The sequence below is a fragment of the Ciconia boyciana genome, chromosome 28 (genome assembly GCF_034638445.1).
Source record: "Ciconia boyciana chromosome 28, ASM3463844v1, whole genome shotgun sequence".
Taxonomy (NCBI): Eukaryota; Metazoa; Chordata; class Aves; order Ciconiiformes; family Ciconiidae; genus Ciconia; species Ciconia boyciana.
The window spans coordinates 2,030,299-2,048,282 of record NC_132961.1 but is presented as its reverse complement, the minus strand read 5'-3'; the positions used below and the strand labels follow the sequence as shown (position 1 = coordinate 2,048,282).

The following is a 17,984-nucleotide window of genomic DNA, read 5'->3' as shown; positions in this document are numbered from 1 at the left end:
GCTGGTCACTCCCCGCCTCATTTACCCGGGGCAGACCCAAACTTCGGGGTGTCACCCCAAAACCGGGACCGTTTGGGGGGAGGGGGGGGGGTGTGCGTGTGGGAGCCCGGTTTGGGGGTGCGGGGGGAGGACGGGGTGCCCGTTGCCCCCCCCCCCGCAGGCAGCAGCTGTCGGAGGAGGAGCTGGAGCGCATCGAGGAGGCGTGCGACATGGCGCTGGAGCTCAACCAGGCCAAGCACCGCATCTACGAGTACGTCGAGTCCCGCATGTCCTTCATCGCCCCCAACCTCTCCATCATCGTCGGCGCCTCCACCGCCGCCAAAATCATGGGTCAGACCCCTCAACGCCCCCCCAAAGAACCCCCCTGCTTTTTTTAGGGTGGGGGGCACCCCTCGGAGCTCTTTCTCGATCCCTCGCAGGCATCGCCGGCGGCCTCACCAACCTCTCCAAGATGCCGGCGTGTAACATCATGCTGCTGGGAGCGCAGCGGAAAACCCTCTCGGGTTTTTCCAGCACCTCCGTCCTCCCCCACACCGGCTACATCTACCACAGCGACATCGTCCAGTCCCTTCCCCCCGTGGGTGCCGCGTCCCCCAGCACCTTTGGGCGTCCGCGGGTGCCAACCCCCCCCCCGCCCCCAAATTAGACGTTGTCCCGGTAGGATTTGCGGAGGAAAGCGGCTCGCCTCGTCTCGGCGAAGTGCACGCTGGCGGCGAGGGTGGACAGCTTCCACGAGAGCCAGGATGGAAAGGTGAGCCCCCCCTTGGGTTTGGGGGGGTTCTTTGCTCGGGGGTGGGGACCCCCAATTCCCCCCGATTCTTGCCCATTCCCGTGAATTTTCCCCCAATTCCCCACCAGTTCTTCCCAATTCCCCCCAATTAATCCCCCCAATTCCTTCCAAACACCCCAATTCCCCCAGTTCCCCCAAACACCCCAGTTCCCCCTAATTCCTCCCTATTCCCCCAATTCCCCCCAATTCCTCCCAATTCCCCCCAATTTCCCCCAAACACCCCAGTTCCCCCCAGTTCCCCCAAACACCCCAGTTCCCCCAAACACCCCAGTTCCCCCAAACACCCCAGTTCCCCCAGTTCCCCCCAAACACCCCAGTTCCCCCATAATTTCCCCCCAAACACCCCAATTCTCCCCCAATTCCCCCAAGCACCCCAGTTCCCCCCCGTTCCCCCAAACACCCCAGTTCCCCCAGTTCCCCCCCGTTCCCCCAATTCTCCCCCAGTTCCCCCCAAACACCCCAATTCTCCCCCAGTTCCCCCAAACACCCCAGTTCCCCCAGTTCCCCCCAAACACCCCAGTTCCCCCCGTTCCCCCAATTCTCCCCCCGTTCCCCCCAAACACCCCAATTCTCCCCCAATTTCCCCCCAAACACCCCAGTTCCCCCAAACACCCCAATTCTCCCCCAGTTCCCCCAAACACCCCAGTTCCCCCCGTTCCCCCCAATTCTCCCCCGTTCCCCAAACACCCCAATTCTCCCCCAATTTCCCCCAAACACCCCAGTTCCCCCAGTTCCCCCCCAAACACCCCAATTCTCCCCCAGTTCCCCCCAAATACCCCAGTTCCCCCAGTTCCCCCCAAACACCCCAGTTCCCCCAGTTCCCCCAGTTCCCCCCAGTTCCCCCCCCAAACACCCCAGTTCCCCCAAGTTCCCCCCATTCCCCCAATTCCCCCCAGTTCCCCCCCAAACACCCCAGTTCCCCCAGTTCCCCCAAACACCCCGTTCGCCCCCAGTTCCCCAGTTCCCCCCAAACACCCCCGGTCCCCCCCGCAGGTGGGTTACGACCTGAAAGAGGAAATTGAGCGGAAATTCGACAAGTGGCAGGAGCCCCCCCCCGTCAAGCAGGTGAAGCCGCTGCCAGCGCCGCTGGACGGGCAGAGGAAGAAGCGGGGAGGGCGGAGGTGAGTGGCGGAGGCTGGGGGGGGTCACGGCGCTAATTAAGGGCGCCCTAACGAGCCGGGCGGCGTTTTCGAGGTACCGGAAGATGAAGGAGCGGTTGGGGTTGACGGAGATCCGCAAGCAAGCCAACAGGATGAGCTTCGGGGAGGTGCGTCGGCAGTCGGGAGCCGTCGCGGTCGTTAATAATCCGCGCTCGTTAACGAGCTTGGTTAATTAATCGCCCCGCAGATCGAGGAAGACGCCTACCAGGAGGATCTGGGCTTCAGCCTCGGCCATTTGGGCAAATCCGGCAGCGGCCGCGTCCGGCAGACGCAGGTCAACGAAGCCACCAAAGCTCGCATCTCCAAGACCCTGCAGGTGAGGGGGGGTTGGGGGGGTTTGGGGGGGTTTGGGGGGGCCCAGGCCCTCGTTAACGCCGCTCATTAAGGCCCCTCGTTACCCCCCCGCCCCTCGTCACCCCCCCAGCGCACGCTGCAGAAGCAGAGCATGGTTTACGGCGGCAAATCCACCATCCGGGATCGCTCCTCCGGCACCGCCTCCAGCGTCGCCTTCACCCCGCTGCAGGTGAGGGGTTGTGGGGGGGGGGAATCGTCCCAGAACTGGGGGTGTTTGGGTGGGGGTCAGGGACCCCCGAATTCACCTCGGCACCCCCCGAAGGGTTTGGAGATCGTCAACCCCCAAGCGGCGGAGAAGAAGGTGGCGGAGGCCAACCAGAAATATTTCTCCAGCATGGCCGAGTTCCTCAAGGTGAAGAGCGAGAAGAGCGGGGTCCTCACCACCCCTGACCCCCCGCACCCCAGGGCCCCCCAGCCACTGGGGACCCCCGGGACCCCCGGTCTCGTGTGCGTGTTCCCCCTCCCCCCTTTTCTCTTAAATGTTGGAGATTGGGGTTTTTTAATAAAGTTTCAGCGGACGGAGGTGGTTTGGTTGGGGGGCGCCTGGGTGTTGGGGTTCCCTTTGGGGGGGGTCCTGGGTGTTGGGGTCCCCTCCTGGAGAGTGGGGGGTGCCCAAGGCGCTGGGGTCCCCTCCTGGAAAGAGGGGGGGTCCTGGATGTTGGGGTCCCCTCCTGGAAGGGGAGGGGGTCCTGGATGTTGGGGTCCCCTTGTTGGGGGGTGTCCTGGAGACCCGGGTTCCTTACTGGGGGCTCCTGGGTGTTGGGGTCCCCTTCTTGGGGGGGGGGTCCCGGACACCTGGGTTCCCTTCGGGGGGGTTCCGAAGGCTGGGATCCCCTCCTGGAAAGAGGGGGGGTCTTCGATGTTGGGGTTCCCTCTGGGGGGATTTGGGGGGCTCTGTGTGTGTGGGGGTGTCTATAGGGTTTTGGGGAGGGCAGCAGGGGTGGGGCTGGGGTCTAGAGGAGAGGCAAAGGGGGGAGGTTTGTCGAGGGGGGAAATGTGAGGGGTTTGGGGGTGCTCTGGGGGGTTGAGGGGGCTCTGAGGGGGTTCCATGGGGTTGGGGGACTGGGGGGTCTGGGAGGGTTTGGGGGTGGCTCTGGGGAGGTTTGGGGGCTCCAGGGGGCCCTGGGGGACGGGGAGGGTTTGGGGGCTCCAGAGGGGGTTTGGGGGGTCTGAGAAGGGCTGGGGGGCTCTGTGAGGGGTGGGGGTTTGGGGGCTCCGGGGAGATGTGGGGGGCTCCGGGGGTGGGGGTCCCGGACCCCGGAACTGTCGCCCTCCCCCCCCCCCCATGAGCACGGGGGGGGTCCCTGCCCGCAGCTCGGCTGGCCCCGCCCCCGGGGCGGGCCTTTGGCTGCTTCCCCGGCGTCCTACAGGCTCATTCCGCTTTGAGTGGCACCTCGCTGAGCTGGCCACGCCTACTTTGTTTGTCCGGCGGCCGTTGGTTCTCTCGCTCGAGGCTGCAGCCTATGGGAGAGGAGGGAAGCGGGTGGCACCGCCTCTCCCGGGCGCGTTGGGCCAATCGGGGGAAGAGGCGCCCCCTCCCGCCGCGCTTTGAGTGGCGACGCCTCTGGCAAGTAGGAAGCGTCCCTTAGCTGGCCGCCCCGCCCCCCGTTCGTTATGGGCGTGGCCTCCGCGCCGTCCCGCCCCCTCCCGCTCTAAACACAGCGGGGGGTTGACGGGTCTGCGGTTGAGCCAATGGGAAGGGAGAGGTGAGTTGACTGACAGCGAGGCGGGGAGGCGGGGCCGCGCGGGCTCTCTTCCCGCCCTTCCCCGCCCGCCACCAATCCGCGGGCGGCGTTCCCTGACAGACGAGCGCGTCGGCCAATGGCCGCGCGCGGAGGGGCGGGCCCCGCCGCCGGGGCGGAGAGGCGGACGCAGGGAGCCCGCCGCCATCTTGGATGCTGCCGCGGAGAGGGAGTCGGCGGTGAGAGAGGGGGAGGGGGCCGCCACCCGAGCGATCCGCGACACTATCGCGATAATCCGCTTGACAGGCAGCGGGAGGGGACCTCGCCCCGCGCCCCAGCCGCCTCAGGAGCCTCCGGTGAGGGCGGCGGGCGCTGGAGGGGGGGGGCACAGGCGCCCGTAGGGGCCGCGGGGCCGCGGGGGAGGCGGCTCTGAGGGGCGGCCCCGCCGACACGGCGGGATATGGGGGCTCTATAGGGCCCCGAGGGCCCTGGCAGCGGGAATCTATAGGGGCGGCCCCATAGGGCTCCGGGGGAAGGGGGAGAGGCTATAGGAGCAGGTCTATAGGGTCCCTGAGGAGGCGGAAGCTATAGGGCCCCAGGAGGAGGGGGAGGGGGCCTATAACAGGGGCTCTATAAGGGGCCTGAGGAGGCAGGACCTATAGGGCGGGGCTATAGGAGTCCTGAGGGGGTGGGACCTATAGGGACAGGTCTATAGGGCCCTTGAGGGGCGGGACCCATAGGGGCAGGTCTATAGGGGCCTTGAGGGGCGGGAGCTATAGGGGCAGGTCTATAGGGGCCTTGAGGGGGCGGGACCTATAGGGGCAGGTCTATAGGGGCCTTGAGGGGGCGGGACCTATAGGGGCAGGTCTATAGGGGCCTTGAGGGGGCGGGATCTATCGGAGTAGGTCTGTAGGGACCTTGAGGGGGCGGCATTTATAGGCATATATAAGGATGGGTTTAAAGAAGCCCTAAGTAGGCAGTTTGTCTGGACTTTCAGCAGAAGGAAGCTGTAGGAGCGGATGTATAGAGGCCGGGAGGGGGGGTCTGGGGGGCTCTCCGTGGGTCGATCTGTAGGGTTTGGTGGCAGGGAGGGCATTGGGGGGCCTATGGGGTGGTTTGGGGACGTATAGGTGAGAGGTGCCCCCAAGGAAAGGCTATAGGGGCAGTCGGGGGGGGCCATAGGGGCGTATGGATCCAGGGCAGGGGGTGGGGGCCGTACAGTGAGGGGTGTCCCTGGGGGGGAGGATGTATGGAGCCTATAAGAGGAGGCTGTGTGAGATGGGGGGTGTCTATAGGGTGTTGGGGGAAGGCGGCAGGGGTGGGGCCAGGGTCTATAGGGGAGGTAAGGGGGGGCTCCGGGGGGCTGGGAGGGCTCTAGGGAGGCTTGGGGGGTCTGAGGGGGGACTGGGGGTTTGGGGGCCCCAGTGGGGTTTGGGGGATCGGGGGGTTGGGGGGTCTGAGGGTGCTCGGGGGGTGGGGGGTCTGGGAGGGTTTGGGGGTCTGAGGGGGCTCCGGGGGTTCCTGGGGGTTGGGGGCTCTGGGGTGGTCTGGGGGGCCCTGACCCGCTCCCCCCGCAGTGGCTGCCCCCCGAAGTGATGCCGAGAGCCCCCCGCTAGACCCGCCATGGCTGACAAGAGGAAGCTCCAAGGTGAGGGGGCGGGGCAGGGTGGGGCAGGGCGGGGTGGGGCTCGGCTCTAATTAGCCCTAACGAGGTGGGGCGGGGCCGCCCCTCCCCAGGTGAGATCGACCGCTGCCTCAAGAAGGTGTCGGAGGGCGTGGAGCAGTTCGAGGACATCTGGCAGAAGGTGAGGGGGGCTCTGCCCCGGGGCCCCCCAAAACCCCGCGGGACCCCCCCAGGCACCCCCACCCCCTTTGTCCCCTGGGGACCCCCCCAATCTCCTTCACCCCCCAAAATCCCCCCCTGGAGCCCCCCTGAGGACCCCCCCAATCCCCCTCCCCTTTTTTACCCTTTGGGGCCCCCAATCTCCCCCTCCCTTTTTCCATTTGGGGACCCCCAAATCCCCCACCCTTTTCCCCCCTCGGGACCCCAAATTCCCCTGGGGCCCCCCCAATCCCCCCACGCTCCTTTCTCCCCTTCTTCACCCCCTTTAGCTCCCCTCACCCCTTTCCTCCCCCTTCCCCCCTTTTTGCCCCCGTTTTCCCCCTTCCCCCCTTTTGCCCCCCTTTTCCCCTCTTCATCCCCTTTTTGCCCCCCCTTTGCTCCACCCCATTTTCCCCCTCTTCCCCCTTTTGCCCCCCTTTTTGCCCCCTTTTCCCTCTTCATCCTCTTTTTGCCCCACCCCCTTTTTGCCCCCTCCCCATTTTCCCCTTCCCCCCTTTTTGCCCCCTGTTTTCCCCCTTCCCCCTTTTTGCTCCCCCTTTCCCCCTCTTCACCCCTCTTTTGCCCCCCATTTCCCTTCCCCTCTTTTGCCCCCCACCCCTTTTCCTCCTCCTTCACCCCCTTTTTGCCCCCCCTTTTTGCCTCACTCTTTCCTCCCCCTTTCCCCCTTCTTTGGTTCCCCACCCTTTTTGCCCCCTCACCCCCTTTTTGCCCCCCAGCTCCACAATGCCGCCAACGCCAACCAGAAGGAGAAGTACGAGGCCGATCTGAAGAAGGAGATCAAGAAGCTGCAGGTACCGGGGGGGGGACACCCCTGGGGACAAGGGGGGGGCTGTTCCTGCGCCCCCCCATGCCGGGGGGGGTATTTTGGGGTGTGTGTCCCCCCCCCCCACCCCATTCCCCCCCCCCCCGCAGCGGCTGAGGGACCAGATCAAGACGTGGGTGGCCTCCAACGAGATCAAGGACAAACGGCAGCTGATCGACAACCGCAAACTCATCGAGACGGTGAGGGGGGGTCGGGGTAAGGGGGGGGGTCGGGGGGCACCCCAAAACCCGGCTCCCCCCCCCCTGCGTCCACAAACCCTGGAGGCAGCTTCGTTTTGGGGTCTTGGTGTTCCTTTTAGGGATGGTTCCGTTGTTCGGGGGGTTGTAAGTGAAATGAGGGGGTCAGGGTAAAGGGGGGCTGTGAGTAAAGTGGGGGGGTCAGGGAACCCCAAAACCCGGGTGACCCCCCCCCGTGTCCCCCCCACCCTGGGGGGCAGCTTCGTTTTGGGGTCCTGGTGTTCATTTTGGGGATGCTTCCATTGCTGGGGGGGGGTCCTGACTAAAGTGGGGGGCTCTGAGTTAAATGGGGGGGTCAGGGGAACCCCAAAACCCGGGTGACCCCCCCCGTGTCCCCCCCCTCCTGGGGGGCAGCTTCGTTTTGGGGTCCTGGTGACCAACGAGGAGCCGCTCCCGTCCCCTCTTCCCTTTGGGGGTGCTGGGGGATGGACCCCCCCTTTGTCCTCCTTGCCGGGGGGGGTCGGGGCATTGGGGTACACCCTGACCCGCCCCCCCCCCCCCGTTTTGGGTGTTTTTCCAGCAAATGGAGAGGTTCAAGGTGGTGGAGCGGGAGACGAAGACGAAGGCGTACTCCAAGGAGGGGCTGGGGCTGGCCCAGAAGGTCGACCCGGCTCAGAAGGAGAAGGAGGAGGTCGGCCAGTGGCTGACGGTGAGGGGAGGGGGGTTGGGGGGGATTTTGGGGGTGTCCCCCCCCAAGCATTAACCGAACCTCGTCGCCGTTTATTTTCCCCAGAACACCATCGACACCCTCAACATGCAGGTGGATCAGTTCGAGAGCGAAGTGGAGTCGCTCTCGGTGCAAACCCGCAAAAAAAAGGGGGACAAAGACGTGAGTGACCCCCCCCCGAAACCCCGCGGGGGTAACCCTCTTTTTTTAACCTTTTTTTTTTTTAAAACCCCCCCAGAAGCAGGACCGGATCGAGGGGCTGAAGCGGCACATCGAGAAGCACCGGTACCACGTGCGGATGCTGGAGACGATCCTGCGGATGCTGGACAACGACTCCATCTTGCTGGACGCCATCCGCAAGATCAAGGACGACGTGGAATATTACGTGGATTCCTCGCAGGACCCCGACTTCGAGGAGAACGAGTTCCTCTACGACGACCTTGACCTGGAGGATATCCGTACGGGGAGAGAAGTGCCCCCCAAAAAAAAAAGATGGGGGGAGGGGTGGGGGAGGAAAATGGGGGAGGAAAAAGGGGGTTTGGGGGAGGAAAAGGGGTTTGGGGGCAAAATTGGGGAGCAGGATGGGGTTTGGGGAGGAAATGGGGTTTGGGGAGCGAGATGGGGTTTGGGGGCAAAATTGGGGAGCAGGATGGGGTTTGGGGGAGGAAAATGGAGTTTGGGGGCAAAATTGGGGAGCAGGATGGGGTTTGGGGAGCGAGATGGGGTTTGGGGGCAAAATTGGGGAGCAGGATGGGGTTTGGGGAGGAAAAGGGGTTTGGGGAGCGAGATGGGGTTTGGGGGCAAAATTGGGGAGCAGGATGGGGTTTGGGGAGCAGGATGGGGTTTGGGGAGGAAAATGGAGTTTGGGGGCAAAATTGGGGAGCAAGATGGGGTTTGGGGAGCAAAAGGGGTTTGGGGAGCGAAATGGGGATTTGGGGGCAAAATTGGGGAGCAGGATGGGGTTTGGGGAGGAAAAGGGGTTTGGGGGCAAAATTGGGGAGCGTGATGGGGTTTGGGGGAGCAGGATGGGGTTTGGGGAGGAAAAGGGGTTTGGGGGCAAAATTGGGGAGCAGGATGGGGTTTGGGGAGGAAAAGGGGTTTGGGGCAAAATTGGGGAGCAGGATGGGGTTTGGGGAGCAGGATGGGGTTTGGGGAGGAAAAGGGGTTTGGGGGCAAAATTGGGGAGCAGGATGGGGTTTGGGGAGGAAAAGGGGGTTTGGGGGAGCAAGATGGGGAGTTTGGGGGCAAAATTGGGGAGCGAGATGGGTTTTGGGGAGCAAAATGGATTTGGGGAGGAAAATGGGGAGAAATGGGGTTTGGGGAGGAAAAGGGGGTTTGGGGGGCAAAATGGGGGAGCGAGATGGGGTTTGGGGGAGTGAGATGGGGTTTGGGGGCAAAATTGGGGAGCAGGATGGGCGTTAGGGAGGAAAATGGGGTTTGGGGGAGGAAAAGGGGTTTGGGGGGCAAAATAGGGGAGCAGGATGGGGTTTTGGGGAGCAAAATCGGAGCAAGATGGGGTTTGGGGAGCAGAATCTGTTTTGGGGAGCAAAACCGTCCAGCAAGAGGGTTTTGGGGAGCGAAATGGGGTTTTGGGGAGCAAAATTGGGGAGGAAGATGGAGTTTTGGGGAGGAAGATGGGAGCTGGGGGCAAAATGGGTTTCTGGGGAGCGAAATTGGGGAGCGAAATGGGGTTTTGGGGAGCGAAATGGGGTTTTGGGGAGCGAAATGGGGTTTTGGGGACCACAGTGGGTTTTGGGGTGAAGTATTTGGGAGCAGAATTTTTGGGGTGGAATATTTGGGGGGAATATTTAGGGAGCAGAACTTTTGGGGTGAAATATTGGGGGGCAGAGAGCAGAATTTTTGGGTGGTGAAACATTGGGGGGCAAAATATTTTGGGGGCGCAGCAGTGGGGAGCTGAATCTTCGGGGGGGCGAAAGGTGTGGGGCCGAGATCTTCAGCAGAGCGGGTTTGGGGCGGAATAGTTCTGGGTGGAACAGCAGAACTGGGGGGCTGAAACGGGGGGCAAAATATATGGGGGGCAGAACACTTTGGGGTGAAATAAGTGGGATTTGGGGGCGAAATATGCGGGGTGAGATATTTAGGAAATGGAGTTTTTGGGGGTAGAATTTTAGGGGAGTAAAATATTATTTGGGGAGTGGAATTTGGGGGGCAAAGTGGAGTGAAGTATTTGGAGGGAGAATTTTGGGGGGGCAAAATGGGAAAAATATTTGGGGAGCAGAATTTTTTGGGGTGACATTTGGGGAGCAGAATTTGGGGGGGCAAAATGTGGGGTGAAATTTGGGAGCAGAATTTTTGGGGTGGAATATTTGGGGGCAGAATATTTAGGGAGCAGAATTTTTGGGGGTGAAATATTGGGGGGCAGAATTTTTGGGGGTGAAATATTTGGGGGGGAATATTTAGGGAGCAGAACTTTTTGGGGTGAAATATTGGGGGGCAGAGAGCAGAATTTTTGGGTGGTGAAATATTGGGGGGTAAAATATTTACCCAGCAGAATTTTGCGGGGTGAAATATTTGGGGGCAGAAGTTTTTGGGGTGAAATGTTTGGGGGGGTAGAAGTTTTGTGTGTGTGGGAGCAACATTTGGGGGTGGGAGCACATCCCAATCTTTTCTTGGGGGGAAGGGTGTTTGGGAAGCGGTTTTGGGGGAGGGTGTGTGGGAAGCGGTTTTGGGGGAGGGTGTTTGGGAAGCGATTTTGGGGGGAGGTGTTTGGGAAGTGGATTTTGGGGGGAGGTGTTTGGGAAGCGGTTTTGGGGGGGGAAGGGTCTTTGGGAAGCAATTTTGGGGGGGGGAGGTGTTTGGGAAGCGGTTTTGGGGGGGAGGGTGTTTGGGAAGCGATTTTGGGGGGAAGGGTCTTTGGGAAGTGATTTTGGGGGGAGGTGTTTGGGAAGGGATTTTGGGGGGAGGTGTTTGGGAAGGGATTTTTGGGGGGAGGTGTTTGGGAAGCGGTTTTTGGGTGGGAGGTGTCTGGGAAGCGATTTTTTTGGGGGGAGGGTGTTTGGGGAGTGGTTTTGGGGGAGGTGTTTGGGAGGCGGTTTGGGGGGAGGGTGTTTGGGGAGTGGTTTTGGGGGGAGGTGTTTGGGAGGCGGTTTTTGGGGGGGGGGAGGTGTTTGGGAAGCGATTTTTGGGGGGGGAGGGTGTTTGGGAAGGGATTTTTGGGGGGGGCCGAGCGGGGCCGGTTCTGGGGTCCCCACCGTGCCCCCCCCCTGCAGCGCACGCGCTGGTGGCCACGTCCCCCCCCAGCCACAGCCAGATGGAGGACGAGATCTTCAACCAGAGCAGCAGCACCCCACCTCCACCACCTCCAGCTCCCCATCCCCCAGCCCCGCCAACTGCACCACGGTGAGGGGGAGGGAGGGGGCGGGGGGGGGGGCAGGACCCCCGCTGAACCCCGCTTTGCACCTCCAGGAGAACTCGGAGGATGACAAGAAGCGGGGCGGTCGACGGACAGCGAGGTGGGGGGGCTCGAGGGGGGCACGGGGGGGTACGGGGGTCATGGGGGGTGGGGAGGTAATGGGGGATGGGGGAGAAGGGGGGCTCAAGGGGGTAAGGGGGGACAAGCGGGTCATGGGGGCACGGGGGTCATGGGGGGGTGAGGGGGGCCCAAGTGGGTAATGGGGGGGACAGGTGGGGAAGGGGGCATGGGTGGGGGAGGGGGTACAGGCAGGTAAGGGGGGGGACAGGGAGGTAATGGGGGGGCACGGGTGGGTAAGGGGGGTGTGGGTGGGGGCACAGGGCCCCCGTTTGTAAAGTGTGTGTGCCCCCCTTATAGAGCGTCCCCCTTATAGGCTGTGTGTCCCCCTTTTAGTGACCCCCCCTGGTTTTTAGTGTCCCCCTTTGGTTGTGTCCCCCCCCTTTTTAGTGTCCCTCTTTCTTATAGTGTGTGTGCCCCCCGCTTTAGAATGCCCCCCTTTAGAATGCCCCCCCTTTAGAATGCCCCCCTTTTAGAATGCCCCCTTATAACATAACACCCCCTTTTGTGCCCCCCCGTTCCATGCCCCCCTCTCTTTTCCAGTCGCCGGCCAAGAACGGTTCCAAGCCCCCACGCCCACGCCCCTCCCCGCCGGGCCCCCGTACCCCCCCCCACCCGCCGCCCCTCCCCCTGGGGAACGGCCCCAGCAGCGGGGGAGGGGCAGGGGGTCCCTGCCCCCGGGGGGCGGGGGCGGCGGCAGCAGCAGGGGGCCGGGGGAAGGGCAGCGCCCCGGCCGTCGCCCATCCCCCAGCACCCCCACCCCTACGCTCAAGCCGTGGCCCCCCGGCGCCCCCCAGCGCCCCCAGCCCCGGCCCCCAGCGCCCAGCAGGCTGCCAGCAAGCAGAATGGGGCTACCAGTGAGTACTGGGGGCTACTGGGGGGCAGCCTCCCCCAATACTGGGGGGAGAATTGGGGGGTGTGTTGTGTTTTGGGGGTGTCGGTGTATGGGGGTTAATTAGTTGGGGAGGGGCATAAACGGGCTGGGGAGGGGCGTTGGTGGCCTGGGGGGTTGGGAGGGTGTTTTTCGGGGGTGTTTGGGGTGCTCCCCCGCTGACCCCCTTCCCCCAGGTTACAGCTCGGTGGTGGCCGACAGCTCCTCGGAGGCGGGGCTGAGCGGGGGGCCCCCAGCCCCTCCCCAGCCAGACCCCCGGCCACAACCCCCAGCAGCGCCCGTGAGTACCCCCAGCGGGGGGACACCCAAAAACCCCCCAGGACCCCCCTCCCCTGCAGCCCCCGCTGCAAGGGTGGGCTCCCCTTTGGGGGACACTTAGAGCCTCCCCACCCCCCTTAATTTTGTTGTGTTCCCCCCCCAGGAAGGAGCCCAGCGGCCCCCGCCCCCCAAATTCCGGGGTCGTGGGGGAGGGGGCAGCACCAACCTCCTGGTGCCCCTGACCTCCAACCCCCCAGCTCGCCCACCCCAGCTTCTCCGAGGCCAAACCGGGGCAGCCCCTCCTCAACGGGCCCCCCGTTCAGCTCCACCCCGAGATGAAGGTGAGGGGGGAGGAGGGGGAGGGGCAGAGTTGGGGGTGGGGGGTGGATTTTGGCACCTGGGGGGCGGGGGGGATTTTTCAGCACCGCTGGGGAGGAGCCGGGTGGGTTTTGCTGCTTCCCAGCCCCATTTTTACCCCCCACCATTTGCACCCCTTTTTGACACCCCCACCCCCTTTTTGACACCCCCCTTTTTGACCCCCTCCCCAATTTTGCCCCCCCAGGCGCCGGAGCCCCTCAGCAGCCTCAAGTCGATGGCGGAGCGAGCGGCCATCAGCTCCGGCCTGGAGGACCCGGTGCCCGCCCTGCACCTGGCCGAGAGGGGTAAGAGCCCCCCCAACCCCCCCGGCCCCGGCCCCGGCCCCCCCGTCTCCCTAAGCCCCCACAGCCCCCCAAAACACTTCCCACCCCCCATATCCCCCTCAAATCCCCCAGTCCTCCTCATCACACCCTAAATCCCCCCCCAACCCCCTGAAATCCCCCCAAGACCCCCCGCACCCCCATGTTGTCCTAAACCCCTTAATCCCCCCAAATCCCCCATATCCCCCCAATTCCCCATACCCTCCCAGAACCCCCAAATCTCCCAACCCCCCCAACCCCCCCATCCCCTCCGGTTCCTCCCACATTCCCCCAAACCCCTGAAGTCCCCCCTTAATCCCCCAACCCCCCAAACCCCAAATCCCCCCAGTTCCCCCATATCCCCCCAAACGCCCTTAATCCCCCCAAATTTCTCTACAACCCCCAGTTCCCCCATATCCCCCCAAATGCCCTTAATCCCCCAAATTCCCTCGTGACCCCCATGTCCCCCTGAAATGCCCTTAACCCCCGAACCCCGACATCCCCCGTAATGTCCCCCGAGCCCTTAGGGCCCCCAGCGCCCTTAATCCCCATAACCCCCTATCCCCCTGAAACACCCCAAATCCCCCCAACCCCCCAACTCCCCTATCCCCCGAAACACCCTGAATCCCCCCACCCCCCATAATGCCCCAAATCCCCCAAAATGCCCTTAATCCCCCAAATCCCCCATATCCCCCCCAAACACCCTTAATCCCCAAATCCCCCCATATCCCCCAAATCCCCCCAAATGCCCTTAATCCCCCTCAAATCCCCCCCCAAATCCCCCCCATATCCCCCCAAATGCCCTTAATCCCCCTCAATTCCCCCCAAATTCCCCAAATCCCCCAAACACCCTGAATCCCCCCAACTCCCCCATATCCCCGAAACACCCTGAATCCCCCATATCCCCCATAATGCCCCAAATCCCCACAAAATGCCCTTAATCCCCCCAAGTCCCCCCAAACGCCCTTAATCCCCCCAAATCCCCCATATCCCCCCCAAACGCCCTTAATCCCCCAAATCCTCATATCCCCCCAAACCCCCAATCCCCCCAAATCCTCATATCCCCCAAACCCCCCCAATCCCCCCAATTCCCCCAAATCCCCCCAAAACCCCATATCCCCCCAAACGCCCTTAATCCCCCACCCCCCCAAATCCCCCCAAACGCCCTTAATCCCCCCCCAAATCCCCCGTATCCCCCCAAATCCCCCCATATCCCCCTCAATCCCCCATATCCCCCCAAACCCCCATATCCCCCCAAACGCCCTTAATCCCCCCGTATCCCCCCAAATCCCCCTGTATCCCCCCAGACACCATTAATCCCCCCATATCCCCCTGTATCCCCCCAAATCCCCCGTATCCCCCCAGACGCCCTTAATCCCCCCAAACGCCCTTAATCCCCTCAATTTCCCCCAAATCCCCCATATCCCCCCAAACGCCCTTAATCCCCCCAAACACCTTTAATCCCCCAAATCCCACTATATCCCCCCAAACGCCCTTCATCCCCCCCAAATCCTCATATCCCCCCAAACGCCCTTAATCCCCCTCAATCCCCCCAAATCCCACCATATCCCCCCAAACGCCCTTAATCCCCCATATCCCCCCAAATCCCACCATATCCCCCCAAACGCCCTTAATCCCCCCAAACACCTTTAATCCCCCAAATCCCCCCCTGTATTCCCCCAGACGCCCTTAATCCCCCCAACTCCCCCATATCCCCCTACGCCCCCTCCCGGGCTGCCCCCACGGCTAACCCCCCTCCTTTTCCCTCCCTCCCCCCAGAGCTGCTGCTGGGGGGCGGCGCGCCCCCCCCCGCGGGGGGGCAGCCCCCCGGGGGGCTGGGGGAGGTGAGCATCCCCCTCTCGCTGGGGGTCTGCCCCTCGGGCCCCTGCCCCTGGCCAAGGAGCAGCTCTACCAGCAGGCGCTGCAGGAGCCGGCCTGGCACCACATGCCGCACCCCTCCGACTCGGAGCGCATCCGGTGAGGGGCACCCCAAAACCGGGGGGTCCTGGGGGTCCTGGGGGCCTGGGGGGGCCTGGGGCGGTTCAGGGGGATTTGGGGATTTAGGGGATTTGGGGGATTTGGGGGTCAGGGGTGGCCTGGCACCACATGCCGCACCCTCCGACTCGGAGCGCATCCGGTGAGGGGCACCCCAAAACCGGGGGGCCTGGGGGGGCCTGGGGGGATTTAGGGGATTTGGGGGGATTTGGGGTTCAGGGGATTTGGGGGTTGGGCTCTGGGGGTTGGGGGTTTTGTTGTTGCTTGGGGTGGGGGTTGGGGGTGGTTCTGCTGGGGGCTTTTTGGTTTTGTTGGGGGGGGGTTGGGGTTTGGGGGGGGTTGGGGGCGTTTGGTTCCCTTGGTTTGGGTTTTTTTCTTGGGGTTTTTTGTTGTTGGTTTGGGGGGGTTTTTTGGGTTTTGTTGTTTTCGGGTTTTTTGTTGGGTTTTTGGGTTTTGTTGGTTTTTTTGTTTTGGGGGGTTTGGTTTTTGTTGTTGGGTTTTTGGGTTTGGGGGGTTGGGTTTTTGTTGGGTTTTTGGGTTTTTGTTGTTGGGTTTTTGGGTTTTTGTTGGGTTTTTGGGTTTTTGTTGGGTTTTGGGTTTTGTTGGGTTTTGTTGTTGGGTTTTTGGGTTTTTGTTGGGTTTTTGGGTTTTTGTTGGGTTTTTGGGTTGTTGTTGGGTTTTTGTTGTTGGGTTTTTGGGTTTTTGGGTTTTTGGGTTTTTGGGTTTTTGTTGTTGGGTTTTTGGGTTTTTGTTGTTGGGTTTTTGTTGTTGGGTTTTTGGGTTTTTGTTGTTGGGTTTTGGTTTTTGGGTTTTTGTTGTTGGGTTTTTGGGTTTTTGTTGTTGGGTTTTTGGGTTTTTGTTGTTGGGTTTTTGGGTTTTTGTTGTTGGGTTTTTGGGTTTTTGTTGGGTTTTTGGTTTCGGGGGGTTTGTTTGTTTTTGTTGGTTTTTTGGGGTTTTTTTTGCTGGGTTTGGGGTTTTTTTTTCTTTTTGTTTTTGGTGGGTTTCTGCTTGGCGTTTTGCTTTTATCGGGTGTTTTTGGGGGTGCTTTGCGTTGGGGTTTTTGTTGGTTTTTGCTCGCGTTCTGGTTGGTTCTGTCCTTGGGGGGTTTTGTTGTTCTTTGTTTCTTGCCGAGCCTGGACCTTCGGGGGCTCCGGGCGGGGTGTTTCTTTTTTCTCCTCCTTTCCCCCGTTTCGGGCGCGTTTGTGCTTTGGGGTTCGGGGGCTCTGACGGCGCCCCTCCCCCAGGCAGTACCTCCCGCGCAACCCCTGCCCCACCCCCTACCACCACCAGATGCCCCCCCCCACTCCGACACCGTCGAGTTCTACCAGCGCCTCTCCACCGAGACCCTCTTCTTCATCTTCTACTACCTGGAGGTACCCAAACCCCCAAAACCCCCAAAACCCCCAAAAACCCTACCCCCCAAAACCCTGGGACCCCCCCAAAACCCCCAAAACCCTACCCCCCCCAAACCCCTGGGACCCCCCCCAACCCCCCCCTCCATCCACCAAGGGGGGGGGAATTGGGGTGTCACGGGGTGATTTGGGGGAGGGGACCCCCCGGGGGTGCTGGGGGGTGGTGGGGTGTCCCCTAAATGGGGGGGCAGTGCCACGAGCCCCCCAAAACTTGGGTGTCCCCCCCCCAAAACTTGGGTGTGTCCGCCCCAAAATGGGGTGTCCCCCCCCATGGGTGCCAGCTCTCTGGAAGCAGGGGGTCCCTGCTGGGGGGTGAGCGCAGCCCCCCTGTGACGCAGGGGTACCCCAAAACACCCCCACCCCCTCCCAGCCCCCAAAATCCCCCCCCAGCCCCCCATATGTGGGGCAGCACCCTTGGGGGGGGGGGGGCACCGACACCCCAGCCCCTCTCCAGCAACAGGGGTGGCTCCTACGGGCATGGGGGTGGGCCTAGAGGTTTGGGGGAGCCCCCCCATGATTTGGGGGACCCCCCCCCCCCATAAAAGTGGGGGGGTGCCCCCCGGCAGGGCACCAAGGCGCAGTACCTGGCGGCCAAGGCTCTGAAGAAGCAGTCGTGGCGTTTCCACACCAAGTACATGATGTGGTTCCAGCGCCACGAGGAGCCCAAAACCATCACCGACGAGTTCGAGCAGGTGAGGGGGACCCCAAAACCCCCCGAACCCCAAAACCCCCCGACCCCCAAACCCCCCGACCCCCAAACCCCCCGGCACCGCCAAACCCCTCCAACCCCTGGCCGGGCTCTCCCCACCCTCCCCCGGCCTCGCTGCGTTTTGGGGAGGGGTTCCCCTCACTGTGGGGTTTTGGGGCCCCCCCCCGGGTTTTTTGGGGGGCAGGGGGGTCCCCTCCTCCCTCACTGCCCCCCCCTTTTTAAATCTTAGGGCACCTATATCTATTTTGACTACGAGAAGTGGGGCCAGCGGAAGAAGGAGGGGTTCACCTTCGAGTACCGATACCTCGAGGACCGCGACCTGCAGTGAGGGGGAGGGGGCCCTTCCCCTCCCCACCTCGGGGTGGGGGGCAGCAGCAGCGTGGGCACCCTCCCCCACGCCCCCTCCCCCCCCCCCGCATGCAATTACAGGGGTTCAGAACTCACGACGCCCCAAAAACCAGCAGTTTAACCCCAAAATTCACACCACCCCCCCCCCACCCCCCCTTCCATGTCACAGCTGGGCTGAGCATTTTGGGGGGGGTCCTGCCTTTCGCCCCTCCCCCTCCCCACTTTCACCGCGGGGGTCCTGGGGAGAGAGGGGGCAGAGTTGGGGTGGGGGTGGGGTCGGCCCCCCCCCTTTTTCCCATCGCGGTTTAAGATATTTTTTCGTAAACCTATTTTCATTTTGGAAAATATTTATGAATAAATAGTTTTATATGGAGAGGGTCGTTTTGGGGGGGGCACAATTGGGGGGCTCGGCCCCCTATTTCACCCCCTCCCCATTTCACCCCCCTCCTTTATTCCCCCCCTCTTGGGCAAGGGGAAGCTTTGACCCCCCCCAAACCACCTCACCCCCCCCCAGATATTTTGGGGTGCTTCACCCTGGGGGGGGGTCTCTGGATTGGGGGAGGGTGTCAGTGAATTTGGGGGGTCCTCTGGATGTGGGGGGGGCTCAGTGGATTGGGGGGGACCTCAGGATGGGGGGGGTCTCAGGGG

At 62.6% G+C, this 17,984-nt stretch overlaps 2 protein-coding genes across 2 annotated transcripts in view; both read left to right on the top strand.

Moving 5' to 3' along the window:
• Window positions 1-17,984, top strand: part of PRPF31 (pre-mRNA processing factor 31) — a 33,987-nt gene that overhangs the window by 2,650 nt on the left and 13,353 nt on the right. The window contains exons 7-14 of the mRNA XM_072847771.1: window positions 161-330; window positions 420-577; window positions 662-751; window positions 1,784-1,911; window positions 1,985-2,057; window positions 2,138-2,266; window positions 2,375-2,473; window positions 2,567-2,691. Coding sequence (XP_072703872.1) covers window positions 161-330; window positions 420-577; window positions 662-751; window positions 1,784-1,911; window positions 1,985-2,057; window positions 2,138-2,266; window positions 2,375-2,473; window positions 2,567-2,691 — 972 coding nt within the window. The remainder of the gene's footprint in view (window positions 1-160; window positions 331-419; window positions 578-661; window positions 752-1,783; window positions 1,912-1,984; window positions 2,058-2,137; window positions 2,267-2,374; window positions 2,474-2,566; window positions 2,692-17,984) is intronic.
• Window positions 4,175-17,523, top strand: CNOT3 (CCR4-NOT transcription complex subunit 3). Its single transcript, XM_072847660.1, is given in 22 exon segments — window positions 4,175-4,342; window positions 5,564-5,634; window positions 5,724-5,791; window positions 6,546-6,620; window positions 6,742-6,831; window positions 7,409-7,537; window positions 7,622-7,717; window positions 7,794-8,013; window positions 10,786-10,857; window positions 10,860-10,915; window positions 10,982-11,028; window positions 11,522-11,646; window positions 11,843-11,902; window positions 12,114-12,217; window positions 12,453-12,536; window positions 12,758-12,857; window positions 14,652-14,747; window positions 14,750-14,849; window positions 16,112-16,158; window positions 16,161-16,240; window positions 16,846-16,971; window positions 17,218-17,523. Coding segments are annotated over 21 exon segments (1,899 nt in total). The 5' UTR covers window positions 4,175-4,342; window positions 5,564-5,609; the 3' UTR covers window positions 17,317-17,523.